The 19,757-nt window shown below is 34.4% G+C and overlaps 4 protein-coding genes and 1 long non-coding RNA gene across 16 annotated transcripts in view; 2 read left to right on the plus strand and 3 right to left on the minus strand.

Annotated features, from left to right (window-relative positions):
* HDAC4 (histone deacetylase 4) overlaps positions 1-6,719 on the minus strand; it is a 40,594-nt gene extending 33,875 nt beyond the window's left edge. For 3 of the 9 annotated variants that reach the window (XM_070109606.1, XM_036366248.2, XM_036366245.2), the window contains exons 1-3: positions 6,369-6,717; positions 5,236-5,656; positions 4,920-4,963 (exon numbers count right to left, since the gene is read on the minus strand). In XM_070109606.1, coding sequence (XP_069965707.1) covers positions 4,920-4,953 — 34 coding nt within the window. In that variant the 5' untranslated portion in view covers positions 4,954-4,963; positions 5,236-5,656; positions 6,369-6,717. Of the gene's footprint in view, positions 1-4,919; positions 4,964-5,235; positions 5,657-6,368 lie in introns of all 9 variants that reach the window. The other 6 variants (XM_070109603.1, XM_070109605.1, XM_036366247.2 and 3 more) reach the window with 5 other exon arrangements.
* Positions 6,720-7,124: 405 nt separating this feature from the next.
* LOC106619771 (uncharacterized) lies at positions 7,125-9,209 on the plus strand. 2 transcript variants are annotated; one of them, XM_014238018.3, is made up of 4 exons: positions 7,125-7,275; positions 7,557-8,079; positions 8,146-8,441; positions 8,547-9,209. In XM_014238018.3, exons 2-4 carry the CDS (start codon positions 7,580-7,582, stop codon positions 8,690-8,692), a joined length of 942 nt encoding a protein of 313 aa, XP_014093493.2. In that variant the 5' UTR covers positions 7,125-7,275; positions 7,557-7,579; the 3' UTR covers positions 8,693-9,209. The 2 variants fall into 2 exon arrangements, with proteins under 2 accessions (XP_014093493.2, XP_069965466.1); XM_070109365.1 differs by lacking the exon at positions 7,125-7,275 and having other exon boundaries at positions 7,534-8,079.
* On the minus strand, positions 8,756-9,663 carry LOC138857237 (uncharacterized). Its single transcript, XR_011396306.1, has 2 exons — positions 9,495-9,663; positions 8,756-9,369 (listed from the first exon to the last, which is right to left on the minus strand). It is a non-coding gene; the product is annotated as an uncharacterized lncRNA (long non-coding RNA).
* Positions 9,660-12,603, plus strand: Ucp4A (Uncoupling protein 4A). 3 transcript variants are annotated; one of them, XM_014238035.3, is made up of 6 exons: positions 9,660-9,773; positions 10,746-11,050; positions 11,526-11,629; positions 11,700-12,194; positions 12,281-12,438; positions 12,501-12,603. In XM_014238035.3, the coding sequence occupies exons 2-6, from the start codon at positions 10,784-10,786 to the stop codon at positions 12,542-12,544; spliced, it is 1,068 nt and encodes a 355-aa protein (XP_014093510.3). In that variant the 5' UTR covers positions 9,660-9,773; positions 10,746-10,783; the 3' UTR covers positions 12,545-12,603. The 3 variants fall into 3 exon arrangements, with proteins under 3 accessions (XP_014093510.3, XP_014093509.3, XP_014093511.3); XM_014238034.3 differs by having other exon boundaries at positions 9,759-9,948; XM_014238036.3 differs by having other exon boundaries at positions 9,764-9,948; positions 12,281-12,603.
* Position 12,604: 1 nt separating this feature from the next.
* LOC106619781 (E3 ubiquitin ligase Rnf121) lies at positions 12,605-14,754 on the minus strand. The gene is made up of 6 exons (XM_014238038.3): positions 14,567-14,754; positions 14,324-14,500; positions 14,105-14,259; positions 13,816-14,044; positions 13,510-13,745; positions 12,605-13,451 (listed from the first exon to the last, which is right to left on the minus strand). The coding sequence occupies exons 1-6, from the start codon at positions 14,606-14,608 to the stop codon at positions 13,331-13,333; spliced, it is 960 nt and encodes a 319-aa protein (XP_014093513.1). The 5' UTR covers positions 14,609-14,754; the 3' UTR covers positions 12,605-13,330.
* Between the last annotated feature and the right edge of the window lie 5,003 nt (positions 14,755-19,757).

Below are 19,757 nucleotides of genomic sequence, written 5' to 3' on the forward strand. Positions count from 1 at the left end.
TGTAGCGTTATCTTAAATAATAGTCCATGCAATATTTCATGAAGGTACTCGTATGTATCTTGTCAAATAAAAGAAGTTTTCCATATAGTTGATTTTGATCGGTCAGGTATGACAGATAAGTGCTATAGTAGTCCGATATCGGCAATTTCGACAAATGAGCAGTCACTTGACAAGTTCGTGTTTATACAGACATTCGGCCATGGCTAAATCAGCACAGCTCCTCACCCTGATCATTTATATTATATATGTATGTACATGTATATATTTCCTTTCCGGAGTTACAAACTTCTTTGTTATTGATTGTTGCCATGGTTCCAAAACTGAGATCAAACCCTGATCTTGCATGTTAGTAACCACTGTAAATACTACAAAACGGTTTTGTTTTTAGTAAGAACACAAGTAGGTTCCATTAATTTTAGTATGTTTCTGAATGTAATTTGCTAAGTGTCGATCAGAAAATTAAGTTTTTTGAAGTTCGTGAAAAACGGTAATTTTTAACGATTTTTCTAAGTTGCCGCTAAGTGTATATGGTATACACTTTTTTATATCTTTTAAAAATGACAAAGTGAAAAAACACTTTGGTGTTTTAAACAGTGGATATCTTTATATGTATATATTATACATGTGTTCAAATCATACATATGTATGTACCTATGTACATAGATGGAGTGTATATACGATATATAAGTATCTATGGTATAGATATCAGTTTGTAGTGATTTGTGTAGTTATTTCACATTAATTGAGAGATTCTTGGAATATTGGCTCATTAATGATGCATACTTCATACATATTTATATTTATATATTTTACATATACATACATATATGCACATAGTTTGTAAAAATGAAAATACCTTTGAGGGCTCTGAACTTATTTATTTCCTTATGCCATTGGTTGACTCTACAAGAAAACATCTGCGATTTATGTGAACAATTTTAGCTCTCACATTATAAATATTTATTTCTATTTTACTTATCAGCTTTACAGTCTCTGGCTGTGCAAAATGAAATTGAATTAAGTCGAAGAGCAAATAAATGTAAAAAAAGCAGTATTCGATATACTATGTAAGTATATTTGTATTTATCTGCGTACTTATGTATGTATGTATGTGCAAGTACATACATAGCTCGTTGGGTGTTTGAATAGGCCGTGACCTGCCGTTCTATTTTTAGATTCGTTTATAAATCGTGCATAGCTGCGGATTGTATATTTAGAAACAGAAACAAGTAATTAAAACAACAAAAAGCAAAACACTACCGCTGCCGTCTATACACATGCATTCATACATACATATGTATATACAAAGTGTTATACGCGATTGCTTATGTAGAGATATAGTAAGTATTTACTTAGTTATAACCATATATACAAAGTATTTTATATTACAGCATTTACTCGGAGCGCATTTGAAGAGAGCAAAAATATGGAGAATTTCCGAGAGGCACACACATTTTTATTGCAAAACAAACTGGGTGAAAGAGAGCGGATAAAGAGTGGGTGGCGTGCCAACTTAACGTCAAGCCGATATATCAACAAACGAACAGAATGACAAAAGGCATATGTATATATATATATATATATATATTTGTATGTATGTGTGGTATATACATAGTATGTACATATGTAATGTATAAACAAGTGAGATATATGGCATTATCAGCGTATTTGTGGGGGTTAATATTTCAGTGGAGATGCACTCACTCCTCAGCTCAGCTCCTCAGGGTATCTAAGCTATTTGCAAAATAAAAACAAAATACGACAGACGAAAATAGAAACAAAAACAAAATACGAAGAAACGCTAAGGAAAGAAGAACGCTCAAATCACATTCAAAATACACTTGATTAACATATACATATATACATATGTGCTCATGAGTACATGCATATATATGTACACCTGTGTGTATTTTATGGATCGTTTACTTTAATTGGAAAAAACAACGATTATTATTGTTACAAATTTTGGCACTAACACATTACATTAAATAATTATTTATTAAAATGCTGCATATTAAAAAAAATATTAAGTGTGGTTTTTCAATTGATTGATTATGCCCGAGCACAACTTGTTGCTTAAGAGTATTATGTTATCATAGTCAGGGAGTCAGGCAAATATTGCATTATAAAGATAATTAAATAAACTTTTCAAATAAATAGTTTATACCCGCAACAGTGTATATTAAGTTTGCCACGATGTTTGTAACACCCAAAAGGCGAACTGACGAACTGAGTCGATTTAGACATGCCCGTCTGTGTATGTATGGTATATGTGAGCTAGTCCCTCAGTTTTTAAGATATCGATCTGAAATTTTACATCCGACGATTCCTCACCAAGAAGCTGCTCATTTGTCGGAACGGCCGATATCGAACCACTATGGCATATATTGTAGCTGCTATACGAGCGATCGGAATCAAGTGCTTGTATAGGAAACTTTTTTATTTGGCGAGATATCTGGAGATTTAGTTGGAATAGATGTTAGCTGTAAGGGTTATATTCATTTGTTGATTTCAAAAAATCTAATTGTTTTTGCATATAGTAATGTACATAAATCGAATGTATGTACACATATTTGATCCGGCAAATAGATATGAGCGTATTTGTAAAATTGGTCAACTTAGTATAATCGGCTCCCAAAACTTTAAACGCGGTTTTTCTCGAAATGCTGTTTTTAGAGTCGTTGTAATTTTCTTCACAAAAACGCTTTGTGTTTGAGAAGCTGCCACTTTGTCAAAAATCAAAATGACTAGTCCCACGATCATTATCTGTATTCATTTATAGTTCAGTTTTTGGATTTGAAATACTGTTAAGCAGAAAAATGTTCCTCACTGCCAGACACCTTTTTTCAGATGTCTACCTGGAGATCGAATATGGGTACAAGGGAATCCAAAATTTGTAAAATGAATTAATATAATATAAAAATTTACCCTTTTGCATTTTTTCTAACTTTCAAGTGGATATACATACATACATATGTATATTAATGTAACGTCAAGATAGCGTTCAAAAACATCAATAAAAATGCAAAAGAAGCATGTAATTCAAAGACATTTTGGGAAACGTATTTTTTGTGTTTTTTCGGCATTATTTTGTGAGAGTCGTTAAATTCACTACAGGAATAAGTTTTCATTTTCACTATACCATAATTTGTTCAAAAGCAGTAAACATCCAAAGAAAATAAGAAAATATTCCTGTGTTATTTATATAGGAAATCAAGAATCACAAAACACCACCTGTTAATATTAATCTTAACAGCTCAAACTTTAACAGAATTTTTTTCGACATTTCAGACGTTGTCTTCACGGCATACCATGTATGTATTCGTATATGGGGTGTTTTTAAGTGGTATTGAATGGGATAACCATCAAAACGGTTTGAAAACAAAAAATTATTTTGAAATTTATGATCAGTATAGTTTGCAAATTTCGGTACAAAGAGTTGCCACACAGTAATGTCTAAAAATTCCAATATCATGTCAAAACTTACAGAGTGCTTCGCACATTTCAACTTCATCATTTCAACAGGTCTCCTTTATTAGGAAGAGTTTTGGTGACCTAATTATTTCAAGTAATGGTCCTGGCAACCGAAATAGTTAGAAATCAATACTCGCCGCGTTATTGGCGATATACAGATTAGAAAAATTGATGCAGCATTATTTACAACCTAGCCACATTCACCTATAGTTTAAAATTCCTCACATTATTCCGTTTGAACTTTGACTTTCCTTACATGTAATATATGTATTTGTGTGTGTGTATGCATATAGATACATATATGTTTGTACATACACATTACCTTGTCCTGCCTTAATTCATTTAACCTTGCCGTGCTGTATTGGTGCCTTTCTCCAGTTTGCTTGTTATAATATCCTAATATTTTACCTAATGTCGAGGCTTTTCCACTTGTGTATGCACATTCTACGTATTTACTCCTCCTTTTCATATATCAAACTCGAAGCTATTTTAACCAGTGGAGCCTTCAATATGAAGGTAAAAGCAGTGGCACCGCACCTATACAGGTGTGCAAGTGTGCAGCAACGAGCCGTGAGCCTACGAGACGGTGGTAGGAGCTATTAGCTTTGTCACACATATTTATTTACATACAAATTTTATATATATACATTAAAAAATATATATACTTGTACATATGTATATAGAAGCTATTGGAGTTAGCCGGCGCGTGGAAAAGGACTTGTTTTTTATTTTTCATTTCTTGTTTCGTAAAGTTGCAGAATATTTATTTCGTGATTAACTGCTGTGAAGGCAAGTAATTTCTAAAAATAACTAAAATCAATAAACGTGGGTTTTCTTCGGTATTTCTCTGATTCCTTTTCAGCTTTATATTCAATAAAAATTATTTTTCTCCTTTTGTGCGCGAATTAACATATATATATTTATTGTGTACATACAAACATACATATATATATATACTATATATTATATATGTCGTTACCTACATAGGGAATTATCGATGAGCATAAAAAGAATTGTGAGCGCAGCTTATCAATAAAAGAATAAAAGAATAAACCGTTCCCACGACGGTCGGGTCTACGTAACCGGAACGGACCCGGATTTATTCCGGCCAAGGTCTGTCAACTTGGCAAAATTCTGCGGCTACAACAACAACAACAACAATTAGAGAATAAAAGTCAACAGTGGTTGAACCCGATATTTTGCTGTTTTAGCGACATAAAACATTCCCCAACAAATTTGTTGCCGAGTTGACAGTCTTGGCCACATACACATATGTACATATATCAAAGTCCGTTCTGGTTACTTAATCTCTGGGTCTCTCATACCCACTCTAAACCCCCCTTTTATTGCAAAATGCTAAACCATCGGGTACAAATTCAAATATATATAAATGTTTATAAGGTATTATTTTCATAAAACATCTTAATAGTTATACATTAACTTACCATGGTTTGTTAATCTATTTTCTGGACTAGTCATCGTGATGAGTCTGTGGAAGAAAAGATTTTGGTTTAACGCGATATGCATATTATGTGTACAAGTATGTTTATGTATAAAATATGAGTTTGTTTTATTTTGGACAATAACTATGTACGTATATTTTATATATCCCAAATTAATTTGTTGTACTTTAAAATATACGCTTTTTTTCTAATATAAAATATGTATATACAAACGTACATATGTACATAGTAATTATTAAATATCTACATTCTAAAAGTATACATTGATGTACACACCTATGCATATGCACATACATACCTTAATAATTTCCAAGTTTTGGTATTACATTATCGTTTTCAGAAACGAGTTGTTTATTATGTTTTCTTATAAAAATAATTTTTTTTTAAGGTAAACTTGCGAGTTTTCGTTTGTATTTTTAATAGAGGATATGGATATGCGCGTTTTTGTAAGGATTTATCAGCACTTTTATAAACTCTTATTTAGAAAACTCAAATTGTTACGGCAATTTTCAATATTCAGATGCGCAAAACACTTGCCAATTGGTTATTTTGACTAATTTCATCCATTTGCATTTATACAAATCATTATTTTATATCAAAATTCATTAGATTTGTTTGGGTTTAACGTCTTTTTATATTTTTTAATGTAAACTTTATTCGTATTTATTGTTGTTTTACGATGTCTCGGCATATGTATGCATTCAATTTTAATTATTTAACTATATACATGTGTAAAACAGAATATTTAATGCACAATGCAATAACAATATAACACAACAACACACTTGTTACATAAACCGACAAACGACCGAACAACAATCAATTGCGCAAAATAATGGAGTTGAACAGCAGACCACAAAGAGATGTATCCCAGATGGGTGCAGAACTCGTAAAGAGCGCAAGATTGATGTATCATTAGCAACTACGGCAGCCGAATGTTGATACAGCGTTATTATAGTAGAAAAACGCGAGAGGCGGAAGTGGCATGAAGGGTTTTATATAGTTAGTTAGAACTGGAGCGAAGTAGCACTGAGCGCATAATTTGTATTACATACATGATGTATAGAGTAAATAGTTTAGTATAAATTTTTAAGGACACTTGTTTGAGGGTGTCACTCTCTACAAATAATATTTCCATTACCAGTATGGTTTGTTACAAAAACATCACATAGTATGAATGCACATACATAAATGAAGAACGTAAATACCAAAATCGGACTGGCATAGAGAAACAAAAACTTTTAGAAAATTAATAAAATAAGCTTTTGATGCTAAAGCCACAATTAATTTTTACATAAATACGTGTACATGGTTATTAGAGTTATGTTTTCATATTAACTCCTTTGTGATAACCTCTGAAACACTGGCAATGCTAAATACATATCGAATTATTTATGTATTTAAGTACACGTCTGACATGTCTATCCTCACCTACTCTATGTAACTTTGTGTTCGGTTGCTCACTAGTTCGTCACTTTTTTAATTGGAAACGAAGTCTCGGGAATCTCTCGAAACCTAATTAAGCACCAATTGTAACCTTAATTTTGTTGTTGCCACTTTGCATTTGCACACTTATTAATCACGACCTTTGATTTGTCAAGATATTTTCATATATTTGTTTTGGAACAATCCAAATGGTTTTATTTCACGGTCAATGTTTTCACTACCACATTTTAATCCAATCAGAACTTATTTACCAACTTTTGCTTTCGCCTTATGGAATTTTTTCACTTGGACTGATTTGATTTTCGATTTCAATCTCTTTTTTACACTTAATATCCTTCCACATTTATTTTTCTCTATGTGTCACACGTTCCATTGGTGTTACCAGATAAAATGTTTTATAACATATTTCGTCTTAAGATTTTAAGGTTGTACAATTACTCATATTATCCATACATTTAGAAAAATGCTTTCTCAACGTTTATAAAAAAATCGAAAGCAATATTTCGAATTATTTTTCTAAAACGTAAATATTCTAAATTGTTGCATATACAAATATGTATGTACAAGTTTGATTTTAAACAATATAAGTTCAACTAATAAGTTCTTTAATTTTTCTTAAAAAAAGAGTAAGTGTGAAACAATTTTCTAAAAACAAAATCCTAATGATTTAACACATTATTTTTATATTGGAATAGAAAATGCAACTCTGTATATGTGTGCATTTGGGGATTTGACATTGGAGTGATTCTTGTCTCCTCTTCTTTATGTTTACTTTGTTGTTGCACTAATTGCGTTTATCAGCATCTGTAGTAGAATTCCGAGATTTACTTTGAAAATTTTTTGTATTATTTAACAAAATTATCGGTGATAAACGAAAACTTACGTTGACAAAGTGAGTATTGGTCTTTTGAAAGTCTAATTAGAACATTGTTTTATGACCAGAATCCTAAAGTTCAGGAGGTAATAAACAACACTCAATATACGTATCAATATATACATTTAAGGTAGGTAATAGACAGACAAAGAGATGGACAGAGGACAAAGGTGTTATATGTAGGTTGATCAGTTGCTATATCGTTATGCTATTTCGTCAGTTACGAATCACAATAAACATACTTCAATATAAAATGTCATTAAGTAATTAGATAAGATTATTATTTAACCTTTTTACAGCTCGACAATAGAACGTCAACAAGATGGATATAAGCGACAGCTTTGATCATCAACAGCAACAACCGCAACAATCTGATAATCTACAACAGCAACATCAACATCAGTTGCAAATGCAATGTGAACCTACTTTTCAAGCACAAATGATCAATCCCGCAGCCACGCCCATGCCGGTGCCATTTGCTGCACCAGCTACAAATGGATTTGAATCCACAACGATAAATCCATCATCCTCGCCTCCTTTCTTGTCTTCTGGCCAAGCCATTCCTTTACCGCCACCACCGCAAATGAAATCACCTCTAATACCCCAACTGCAACAACAACCGCAAGGCTTAGAGCAACAACATTACTTATTACAGCAACAGCAACGTTTAGGTAATGAAGTCGATATTGACTCATTACTACTCCAACAATTTAGCTGTTTAGGTACAACTGATCATGAGGATTTGGTTAGACAATTCCAAAGCCTCATGAATAATCAAGTAGATCAAGATGCGGCAAAATTTTATTTGGAAATGAGTAATTGGTAAGAATTATAAAAGAAATAAATTCAAACAAAATCATTGGTCTCATATGTTTTGCTATTTTGAAGGAATTTACAAACAGCTGTCGGTTGCTATTTGGATATTCATACTTTTCAAACGCTGCCTTCGATGAAAATTCTTAACCAATCACGACCAAGTGAACATCAACAGGCGTTTAGACTACAAAACGATGGTACCATCGACTGGCCAAACGGATGCTACTTAACAGCACCTAGTCAAAAGCGGCGCATTGAAGTGCCTGCTTTAAAGCCAGGAGAAACTTGTGATATTTTAGCTGATATTCCTCCAACTCAACCGGCGATTATGTGGAGATTATGCACACCTAATGGTTGGAATGTAGGAGGTAATCAAAGTGACCTAATTTATGTATATAAGTGTACAACTACTTTATATTGTATAGATACAATATTTGTAAATTGTAATCTTTATGTTCTTATTTTATATATAGAACCCATTTGGATGGTTCCGCCAGGCATGGCAGATTCACAGGCTGAACTCAGTGACCGCATGTCACAGTTATTGATGTCGACAGATGCGTCCAATAGCGAAAGTTGTCCACAAGTGAATGTTGTGATATCAGTAAATATGGAATGAAAAAAAATATATTGAGCGAATGCAGCGTGCGGGAGAGTGTTTATTTAAATAATATCTATACAATTTGTTTGTTTTACATTTTTAAACGAAATTCTTTGTAATGATCGTTAATTTTTTCTTTTTTCCTAATTCGCATGCATATGCATACATATAAATGCGTATACTTACATTTCTTTTACTATTTGTGTTTCAAAAAATCTAAAAAAAAATGCATTGGTACTAATAAATTTAGAAATGGTTTAACAATTTTATTATACCATAGAAGAGTAAGAACAATATTGTACCCTTTAAACATACATATTAACAAATAGGTATATTTTATACATATATTGGCGTTCATCTATTTACGTCTGTATATATATGTAAAATATGTTTTTTTTTTTGCTTGTGTATATGCAATTGTACGAGTACCTACATAAGTAAATGCAAACAAATTATTTTACACGCTCAATAGGTATAAGTATGCTTATTTAGTTTGAAATATAATAAAAAGTGAAGTTCATGGAGCTAAGAAAAAGTATTTGATTTGAAACTAAAATTTGATATTGTTTTAGCGGCATAAACTATTCACGAAGAGATGTAAGAAATTGATGCCGAGTTCGCTAAGCTAGGCCTGGTCCATTGCGTTTACGTAGACGGATTTGTTGTAGGGATTATCGAAAACCCACCCTTCACGACTGTTAAAAGTGCAAGTACATTTTAAAATATAGATGCAATAAATAATTAGCGTTCTTATTATATTACACAATCAATCCTACGTAATTTAACGTTTTAAAATGAAAAATAAAAAATTGACACATACTAGACCTAGTTAAAAAATGTGTTTGTTGAATTCAACTCAAAAGTCATTTTAATTCCTAACGTTTGATTTGAAGCGTTGCGTTGTGACGGATAACTTGTCAATTGGTATGCAGTTATTTTGGGATTGCGGCTTTATTTACATTTTCTTTGACGTTTTGTCTAAAAAAGTAGTTTTCAAGTGTTTGTTGGAATCGGCATATTGTATTGTGCCATGAATAGCGACGAATATTCTTGTTTTTAGTTTTGTTTTATAACTTTTTTTTTTGCTTTCCTGACAGAGGTTAGTTAAAAATTGATAAGAATCGAAATTATTATCAAATTACTTAACCGTGCCCATAACACTGTGGAAAGGTATTCGAGTGTCAGCAATAAAGTGGGACTACTCAGTTAAAGTGTTTGATTGTGATTCGATTGCTATAGGGGATTCATTATGTAAAGTGGGATTGTGTTAAATTGTAAGTGAAAGTTGCTAAATGTAATTAGAAAAAGTGCATTATTAATTAGCATACTTGTCTGCCAGCAATGATAACGATAAAGATTTAGTCTTTACTTGGATACTAAAAACTAAAAAATACCATTTGTATGTTCACAGTTATTAATGGTATGTGCACACCATTAGACGTAATCGTAATCAAAATATTTGATCAGATCGGGTCACATGCAAAATATCACACAATCAATGCCAATTTATTATACCCTTTTTGTATATGATTTGCTATATTTAAACCGTGAAGCAGAACAAACAAACTATGATAAGAAGAAAACAATTTTAAATAGGATTAAAGGGGCCTGTTCAAATTGATTGTGAAAGGCATATTATTGCTGTGGAAAAGAAAATAGATAAATATCTATGACCTTAATATTTATATATGAAAAGCAGTGTACTTTGAACTTCTCAAATCATTTTTTTTTATCATTTTATTATAAGTACATTTAATATTTTTATTTAAAAATGCAGTGCACTATGAACTTCTCAAATAAATTATTTAAATTTTTTTGCTATGAAGTTAGACTTATGCTTCCACAACATATTACATCTTTGGTGACTATTTTATGAATTTCTGTTAGACAAATGCTTACATGAATGTACATATTAAAATAATTTATTTTTAAGAGATATTTGCATTATAAAATAATTCAAAATTGGGAATCGTCACCATCACAATTTTTCATCAAATTATTAGAAAAAAATGTGTAACGGCATATTGATCATATTATAAATGTTTTTAAATGTATTACTTTTTCCCTACAGAAATCAAGACTTAAAAAAGTAAAAGCAAAAGCCTTATAATGCAAAGTCAAACACAAAGTAATTCGGCAGGCGAACCGCCGTCGCCTCCACCGACGCCACCAACAGGGCCTGCAACAAGAAATCAGTTACGTCCCGTCAAGTATGATTATGCAGATTCATTTGCTTGTACTTATGTAGTGTCCGTTGTAGCTGCTTCCGTAGCAGAATTAACTACGTATCCACTGGATCTCACCAAAACTCGTTTACAAATACAAGGCGAAGCAGCTAGTAGCACCTTAAAAACCGACCTAGGCGTTAAACCAAAGGTGACTATAAAAATGTAACAAAATATTTTAGTTGTTTAACAACATGCATCCATACATGTCTTATTATCTCAAGTGTGAAGTATTTTTTTATTTTACAATTAATCTTGCACACATTTGCATAAGTACCCTCTTAAAGTCTCCTCAGTAAAGATTATTGTTTATACATACATACATACAATATGTTTTATAATTACATCAGTATAGAAATTTAAAGTTGCATATGTATATCTTCAGCGAAGTGTTCGTAATTTAGTTTCAATAAATCCTGCATCCTAATAATTCGGACACTGCATCATAACCATAACATCGTATACCCTTTTTCCATTATTCATCCAAGACCATAAGTAAGCAAATGTTTTATCCATTAGTCTGTTCGTTAACTCTAATTGTCGACTGGGGCGTAGTGCATTCATTCTACTCCTCTCACTTTCCTTCTCTCTCCCTGATTTTATGGTGATGTCATTGGGCGAATCAGTATCGTGGCATGTTAGCGACAGCTTTTGGCATTGTCCGGGAAGAGGGTACAATGAAGTTGTGGCAAGGTGTCACACCAGCACTTTATCGCCATGTCGTTTACAGGTAAATATAATGTAATTTTATTCGGTGAAATTTAAAAAACTAACCTCTTTTAACATTTTGTATTCTACAGCGGGGTGCGCATATGCAGCTATGACTTTCTGCGCCGTAAATTGGGTACCGATGAGAACGGTATAATTACATTGCCACTGTGGAAATCGGCGCTTTGTGGTGTTTCAGCAGGGGCAGTTGCACAATGGTTGGCTTCACCAGCCGACTTAGTTAAGGTACAAATTCAAATGGAAGGCAAACGTCGTTTAATGGGCGAAGCAGCACGTGTCCATGGCGCCGCACATGCTTTTAAAGAAATTGTTCGCCGTGGCGGTATAGCGGGTCTTTGGAAAGGCAGCGTTCCGAATGTACAGCGTGCTGCACTTGTCAATCTTGGCGATCTAACAACATACGACACCATCAAGCGTATGATTATGATAAAATTGAATATGCCCGACTGCCATACTGTGCATGTACTTTCCTCCATATGTGCTGGGTTTGTAGCTGCCATTATGGGAACGCCGGCAGACGTGGTGAAGACACGTATAATGAATCAGCCGACAAATGATAAGGGCAGGTAAGAGTCGTTTAAAATGGAAATCAAAATGAGCCTCAATTACTCTTACCACCATTTATATACATACGTATATGCGTAATTTTTAGGGGTCTTCTGTATAAAGGCTCCATCGATTGTCTGCGTCAGACAGTGAATAAGGAAGGTTTCGCTGCACTTTATAAAGGTTTCTTGCCTTGTTGGATACGTATGGCACCGTGGTCACTAACTTTCTGGCTGTCGTTTGAACAAATTCGTAGCATGATCGGTGCTTCTGGTTATTAGTTTCTTTTGTGGAACCTTAGTGTACTCATATTAAGTGTTTTATAGGCGTCGCCGGTGTTGTTGCAAGCATACTTGCGTTTCTCAAGTGATCGGAATAGTAAAACGTTCTTACAAAGTTCAATACGTTTGCAAAACATACAATACATAAGTACGAAAAAATATTTTTGATTTATTTCACATTGAATATTATGCATTATTCGACTGCTAACAATATTACATCTATTTTGTCTTATATGCATGCTATCAACTGGAAAATTATAATGTTTTTTAAAGAAAAAAACGAGAAAAATCATTACAAATGACGGTCAAGAGTAGCGAGTAGCAACTGATAAACCCGTTCAGGCAGCGTGATTAATTTAGCACTTATTTTTTACGGTTTATGCGGATGTATTAAAGTGCGAGTATCGGCAAAAATGCTCTTCAATATACATATGTATGTAATAATGCCGTAAGAAATTTCAATATTTATTATTTACTAAACATACATACATACATACTTAAATATATAAAGATTGTATTGTAATAAATTATTTGAAGCCTTATATGCTGCACTGCAGAATTATCTTTAAGTAATTAAGGTGACAATATAATATTGTACAATGTAAATAAAGAATAAATAAGTTTTTTACGTACATATTAATACTAAATGAAGTATATTTTACTTAATAATCCACTGAAGTATTTCCCTAAAAAAATTAATTTTTTTCTAGGCAGTTCAGTTTTTATACGTGTACCGTAGCGTTCCAGTCTAGTATATGACGATATGACCCTAACTGAACTACATGCTAATACTCCATTACTACAATACACTAACGAGTTTTTGTTGTGGTATTAATTAATTTATTTTGCTGTGATTTATTTTGACTAGGAGAATTTTATTCTAAGCCCAATGCCCAATTAATGCCTTGTACAATGAAGAAAATAAGTGGTTGCCAAGCCACCAGCCATCTAATCCAATCTAATAAACGTCCATAAAGTACATGCGGTCTTTCCCAACTGTAATTAAATTACAAATTAACATCAATAAACTATCTTTCTCCTCAATTTGACTTACGGATTGCAAAACATCTTTTTCAGATCAACCTTTTCCTTACAGTAAGGACACGTCTGTTTTTTACCCACAATGCACCAGCCACGAATACAGAATTCGTGAAATATGTGATTGCAGGACAACTTATATGTATTTTCAAATATACCCTCTTCCTTCACGCCAACCAACAGTTGGTTCCCGCAAATTGCGCAGACGTTGTTGTCCAGATGGCGAGTCGGTATGCCTTGCGGTGTGTAATACTAAAGATACAAATTATTGTTATTCTATACACATAAATTATTAATAATAATTAAAAATTCACGTGCTTACCCCTATGTGTACCGCCATTTTCTCAGAACAAATTTCCGATATGTCGCGACCTAATACACCAATATAGAGACCGTAAAATACAAGCATCAACCCGGCGTCCATCCAAACATTAGGACCTTGATTAAATATAAAATTGAAGCCTACAAATGTAGCCATCATCACAATATAGCCTCCAATACCCAAAAAATAACTAATCTGATAAATTAGTAAAAACCATTTGTACACTAATCTGCAAATATTGAAAATAATGTATTAAGTGTCAAACTTCCAAGGATCAAAATTCTGTTACCTTGGAGTTGTGCGCTGTATTGGTTTGCTAACTGCTTTCTTGATAACAAATGCTGTTAACAGTGAAAACAATGTCCAAATGATAACAAATCGTATGAAATTGTAACAGATCGATATCACTAACGGTATAATCCACATGGCAAGCAGTGTAATGGCCTATAATGAAATGACGGATATTTTTCATATGTTTACTTAAGTATATAGCAAATATATAAAATACCGAGTAGGATTTGTAATGACGTTTTTTCCATTCCACCAAAATAACCTGTGCCACAATTAGAGTAATGAAAAGAATAAGCACCATCTCTGAATGCATAGCCTCATGCCCTTTGTGCTTTTCATGCATCAATTGATGTTCGGCACGCATTCTCTCCTCCGGGGACATTTCCTCCAAAGACTACAAATAATTAAGTACAAATATTTAAGTAAAAAAGTTACCGCTTGCAACGATCTATTTACTTGCCTTATTAAAGTCCACAGGTGCATGCAATGCCGACACATCCATTTCAACTAAACTATTTTACTACTCTCAAATAACTTAGATATCCCCTAACTTTAATGTTAATTTCTATACATTTATAATACTTTTTATTATAAACTAATTTTTAGTGTGTCACAGAGTACAAAGTGGATAACATTCTAATGTTATTCACAACTTGCGAAAAATTTATAAGTTCACAATAGTGTCCATTATTTACTAAGCTTTTTATTGTATGTGTTCAACCACGTATTCAAAAAATTTTTTGGTAAATGTATAGTTTAGGTCCCTCAACTAAGGGGGCCTCAAAAATTAAATTTTTTTTTAATCGTCTTATTTTTACGCGTAGATTACAAATCCGTGGGCGGAAAGTGAATTTATTCAATATTTCTATTTTTTTTAAATTTTTTCAAAAAAAAAATTAACCAAAAAAGTCGTTTTTTTTTATTTTTTTTTTAAATATGCATTAAAAATAAAAAATTGTGATACATTTAAATTAATTGTTTTATTTTTTTTCTTTGAAAAATCACATATTGTTCAAGTTTTTTGGGGTATTTACTCCTCTTCTTCATAAACGTTTCTGAAACTTTATATTATAATATCAATGTTAGTGCACTTTTATTGTGATATTAATAATTACACATACTCTGCATCGTGATGAAAACACCCCGGTTTTGGACCGACCAGGGTTATTTTTTTGAAGTGCCGCCGAAGGCCGCCAGTTCGGAAAGAAGTTCGACGATCTCCGATATTCGTCCATAACATCAAATCGCGGCGCAAAAGAAATTGCGACTGTCACATTTCTTCAGTATATTTTTTTCATAAGAAAATGTTTAACACGCTGAACTGGTAATTACAGCTAATTTATCTGAATTCTACAGAATTTTTGCCGCTACAACAACAACCACTAAGTGACTTGAATATGTGATATGTGCAGTGTGTTAAATAAATTTTGAAAAATATACATAAATTATTGAAATAATTCACTTTCCGCTCACGGATTTGTAATCTACGCGTAAAAATAAGACGATTTAAAAACAAAATTTTAATTTTTGAGGCCTCCTTAGTTGGGGGACCTAAGTTATACATTTACCTTCTTTTTTTTTTTATATAAATGACTGTATTTATTATTTGAAAACCAATGATAAAAAAATTAACGGAGTGATGAAAATTATCAACACCAATATACACACAACAATTCCCAAAAATATGTACACATAAAAAAACATAAGTACGTGTTTGCTGTGTTATTAATTTCATTCTTAACATTTATTTCTTATTAAACTCTTATTTAATTTTTTTTTTAAATTAACAGGATTCATAATTCTTTACATTTTTACAAACTTTTAGCAAATAATTTAGTTTTAAGCATATATGTATATATACATGTACTGGTATGTACTGTATACATTACAAACTAAATTTTCTTCCTTACAATAATTTTTTAAATATTTAAGTAATTATTTTAAATTAGATTTCAAATATAAGCATTTATACATAGTGTATACAAACTGAAATTTCCTTCTTTAAATTTTTTTATTTACCACATTATCATTGTTTTTGTTAAAAACCTTATATATATTTTATAGATAGTAAATATTGATTGTTAAACTTTATAGTTTACAATAATAGTAACATTAATTTACTAATTGTTAATATTTGCACATTAGGTACATATGTACATACATGTACCCTAATTAAATAATATATAATTTAGTACTTAATACTAATAGGAAATAAATTTTGTAATATAAAAACTAAAATTGCAATATTGAAGATCAGCTTGAGAACTTTCCATCGCAATGTGTAGATATCTAAAATGAATATAAAAGAAATAACAATTATTTTCTTTTGTATTTGTTAAAATAAAGTATCTACATTATATTTTAAAAATAAATGCATGCAAGTTTGTACACAATTTATATAAAAAGTTGAGGGCTACAATATTTAACATGGTACTTAACATAGATACCATATGTTATCTACGGTGGTTACCTTGGCTACACGTTAAGAAACGTCAAAAATTTTACTAAATTTTTACATTGTTTAGTAACCAAACAAATGATTAAAAATTAAAGTAAGCCTATGTAAAGGTAACCAAACAAAAGATTTTAGATTAATATGAAAATACCTCCCACTTTCAATTTTATTCAACAAAGAAATTGGCCAGTTACAATTAAATTATTAATACTTATACATATATTATTATAATGCCGATATATGGCATCAATTATATACATACATATAACATCTAGATTAATTATACCATTTAATTACTTGTATTCAGTAAGCTGTCATTACCACACACAAGGCCAAAGCACGATAGTTTATGTACAAGCCGTAGAACTTCAGCACAGCATTCATTTCCTTCTCAACCGATAGAATAAAATATGAATATGAGGTTTGCACTGCGACCTAGGGTCTATTGTGCCCTCTCCTCCATCACATGCATTCCCAAAGTGCCAGCACCCTGAAAAACTCCAACAACTTGCTGGGTGCTATTAAGGCAATGTGATCCCTGTTCACATAAATGGAACCGAGGGCCTTGAGCCTGCGTCTATAATCAGATGTTCTGGTGTTTCCGGTCCTATGTCGCAGAATCGGCAGTTGCCCCAAGAAGCTAAGCTCATGTTTGACAGGTGTTTCTTGAGCCTACAGTGCCCAGTGTAGAGCGCGACAAGGAGTCGGAGTTTGTCTTTGGGGAGGTTTATCATTGTTCTGAGCCTGGCTAGGTTGAACCCTTCCAGTAGCAGTTTAGCATGACGCATCCCTGCTGCCTGTTGCCAGTGACTGTCTCTGCTCACTCTCTCCTTCGTACGGAGCAGCTCCTTTATTGTATGGGGCCCCGCCGCAATGCATGGTTCTGGCCCCATCATTCTGGAAGCAGCAGCAGAGCGGGCGAGTTCATCTGCCAGCTCGTTACCGGCTACCCCTTTATACCCCGGCACCCAGATCAGGTGTACCCGGTTGCAAGCTGATAGACAGTTAAGCCTTGTTATGCACTTCTCCACTAATAGCGATCGAATCTCGAAGGCCGATATCGCTTTTAGCGCCGCTTGGCTAGCGCTGAGTATTGCAATACTCTTATTAAGGTAGTTGCGTTGGAGATTTATTACTGCACACTGACTTATGGCAAATACTTCTGGCTGAAAAATGCTCGGTAAACAACCCATGGGAATGGAAAGCTTGGTATGCGGTCCCGCAATGCCAGCTCCTATTCCTTCGGAGTGTACCACTGAATAGTGCTGCCTCTCAGCAATTGGTCGAGTGTGCAATCGCTCCAGCCCGCCTTGCTGCCGAGAGTAACTTTAAACTTTTTCGTAAAGTTTACTCTCTTCGTTACGCCGTCTCTTGGAAGAAGGGCCAGTGGCGTGTTATCCTCTAAGGCCCTCATTTGTTGAGACGAGATTAACTTCCCTTTTCCATACCCCTCTGATGTCATAAGCAGCATGGTATGCTTCGCAGTCTTTCTCAACCGCAGTCTTTCTCAACCGATGTACGCATAGCCGCTATGTCCAGCACTTGGAATATTTTCATTCGAAACGCAGCAACCAATCGGGCATTTCATAATAGACATTTTCAAATACTTGATCCTCTGAGATAACAATCCTCTGCGTACAAATAGCAGTGTTGGCAATTCCCACAACAGCCGGTTCTGCGATACCGCAATTGACCCGGATTTTATCCGGCCAAGGGCTGTTATTTCGGCGATCTAACCCTGTTTGGAAAGGTAAGTTTTAGATTTAGTTTGTCGTCATTGGAGCAACGCCTAGCAGCAGGGTTGCTCCGTATCCTCCTGACCTGTGCTGGCATCGAGTCCAACCCGGGCCCCGAGGAATTCTACTGCTGCGTTTGCGCTAAAAGGCTCCATCCAAACTCCACCTCGGTTAGGTGCAATACATGCAATGGATGGAGCCATCTTAAGACCTGTTCAGGACTTAATACACATAGGGAGTGGACCACGAGTTAAGTGGCCCATGCTGTCAACGCAATAATGCGACATCTGCCTCAACGGCTGTGCAACCTGCACCATGTTCGCGCACTGCGCAGTCGCTCCAGTCGAGTAGCCAAGATAGGACCTCCACGGCCCTAAGGAGCTCACACAGACAGCATGACTCCCAGTCTGACCAACCTCCCCCCCCCCAACCTTCATCCAGCTCCAATCCTCGTGCGAGAACCACCCAGCAACTCCTGGTTCCTCGCACAGTCTGTTCCGTGTGTCAGACCGTAATACGCCGGAATGTCACATCAGTCAAGTGCAATTCTTGTACTGGCTGGTGTCACTTTCTGTCGTGTTCCGGTCTGCGCACCACACGAGAGTGGAGTGCGTCGTATGTTGCCCCATGCTGTAGGAGTCTGCCCCCGAAATCACATACAGTGGCGTCGCCAATCAACACCACAGTGCGACAACCGCCCATGCGGATAGTACAGCTGCAACAACCACCACCAACACGCACCCCACTCACCCCTAGGATCACGACTGGACACCCGCGACAAACGCGACTCCTACAATTCAACTGCAACGGACTCCAGAGTAAGATCGAGGAGATAATTGCATTCATGAGCGGGGAGCGCGTAACGATAGCTGCGGTCTAAGAAACCAAGCTAAACAGCCGCTCAGATCTTCTGAGTTGTGCAGGTTTCAACGTTTTACGTAAGGATCGCGAGCGAGATAATGGAGGTGGAGGCCTAGCCTTCATATTGCACAACACCGTGCAATATCGTCTAATCGATGTTGACATCGACCGCAGGGACACTACCCTAGAATGTCAGGGTATAGCTGTCCGGTCAGGCGATGTCGAGCTCGAAATATTTAGTATATACATCCCCCCAGTTACATGTTGCCCAACAGGATATCACCCGAACATAGATGCGCTACTTTGTGGTGAAAACCGTTTGGTGCTAGGCGACTTTAACGCGCATCACGATCTTTGGCATTCCTGCCTGTCAAATGATCGTAGAGGGATGGAGCTGGCGGAACAGATTGACGATTCGACATTCTGCACAATGAATGACGAAGCCCCCACCAGAATTATGGGCACCTGTAATAGCTCGCCCGATATTACCATCGCTAGCGGTGGTCTGATAAATAGCATAACCTGGCGACCTATGCTAACTCTCGCATCAGACCATCTGCCCATAATTATCTCGATCGAGAAACCTCCTGACTTTATTT

This window comes from Bactrocera oleae, chromosome 5, assembly GCF_042242935.1.
Source record: "Bactrocera oleae isolate idBacOlea1 chromosome 5, idBacOlea1, whole genome shotgun sequence".
NCBI classification, from domain to species: domain Eukaryota; kingdom Metazoa; phylum Arthropoda; class Insecta; order Diptera; family Tephritidae; genus Bactrocera; species Bactrocera oleae.

What these genes read in the sequence shown, in the direction of transcription:
- LOC106619771 (XM_014238018.3), top strand. Translation starts at nt 7,580, where the DNA reads ATGGATATAAGCGACAGCTTTGATCATCAACAGCAACAACCGCAACAA. An exon ending in TATTTGGAAATGAGTAATTG is followed by an intron (nt 8,080 to 8,145) that starts GTAAGAATTATA and finishes GCTATTTTGAAG; the next exon opens with GAATTTACAAACAGCTGTCG. An exon ending in TAATGGTTGGAATGTAGGAG is followed by an intron (nt 8,442 to 8,546) that starts GTAATCAAAGTG and finishes TTTTATATATAG; the next exon opens with AACCCATTTGGATGGTTCCG.
- Ucp4A (XM_014238035.3), top strand. Translation starts at nt 10,784, where the DNA reads ATGCAAAGTCAAACACAAAGTAATTCGGCAGGCGAACCGCCGTCGCCT. An exon ending in ACCTAGGCGTTAAACCAAAG is followed by an intron (nt 11,051 to 11,525) that starts GTGACTATAAAA and finishes TGGGCGAATCAG; the next exon opens with TATCGTGGCATGTTAGCGAC. An exon ending in TATCGCCATGTCGTTTACAG is followed by an intron (nt 11,630 to 11,699) that starts GTAAATATAATG and finishes TGTATTCTACAG; the next exon opens with CGGGGTGCGCATATGCAGCT.
- LOC106619781 (XM_014238038.3), bottom strand. Translation starts at nt 14,608, where the DNA reads ATGGATGTGTCGGCATTGCATGCACCTGTGGACTTTAATAAG. An exon ending in ATACAGCGCACAACTCCAAG is followed by an intron (nt 14,045 to 14,104) that starts GTAACAGAATTT and finishes CAATATTTGCAG; the next exon opens with ATTAGTGTACAAATGGTTTT. An exon ending in AAATGGCGGTACACATAGGG is followed by an intron (nt 13,746 to 13,815) that starts GTAAGCACGTGA and finishes TTGTATCTTTAG; the next exon opens with TATTACACACCGCAAGGCAT.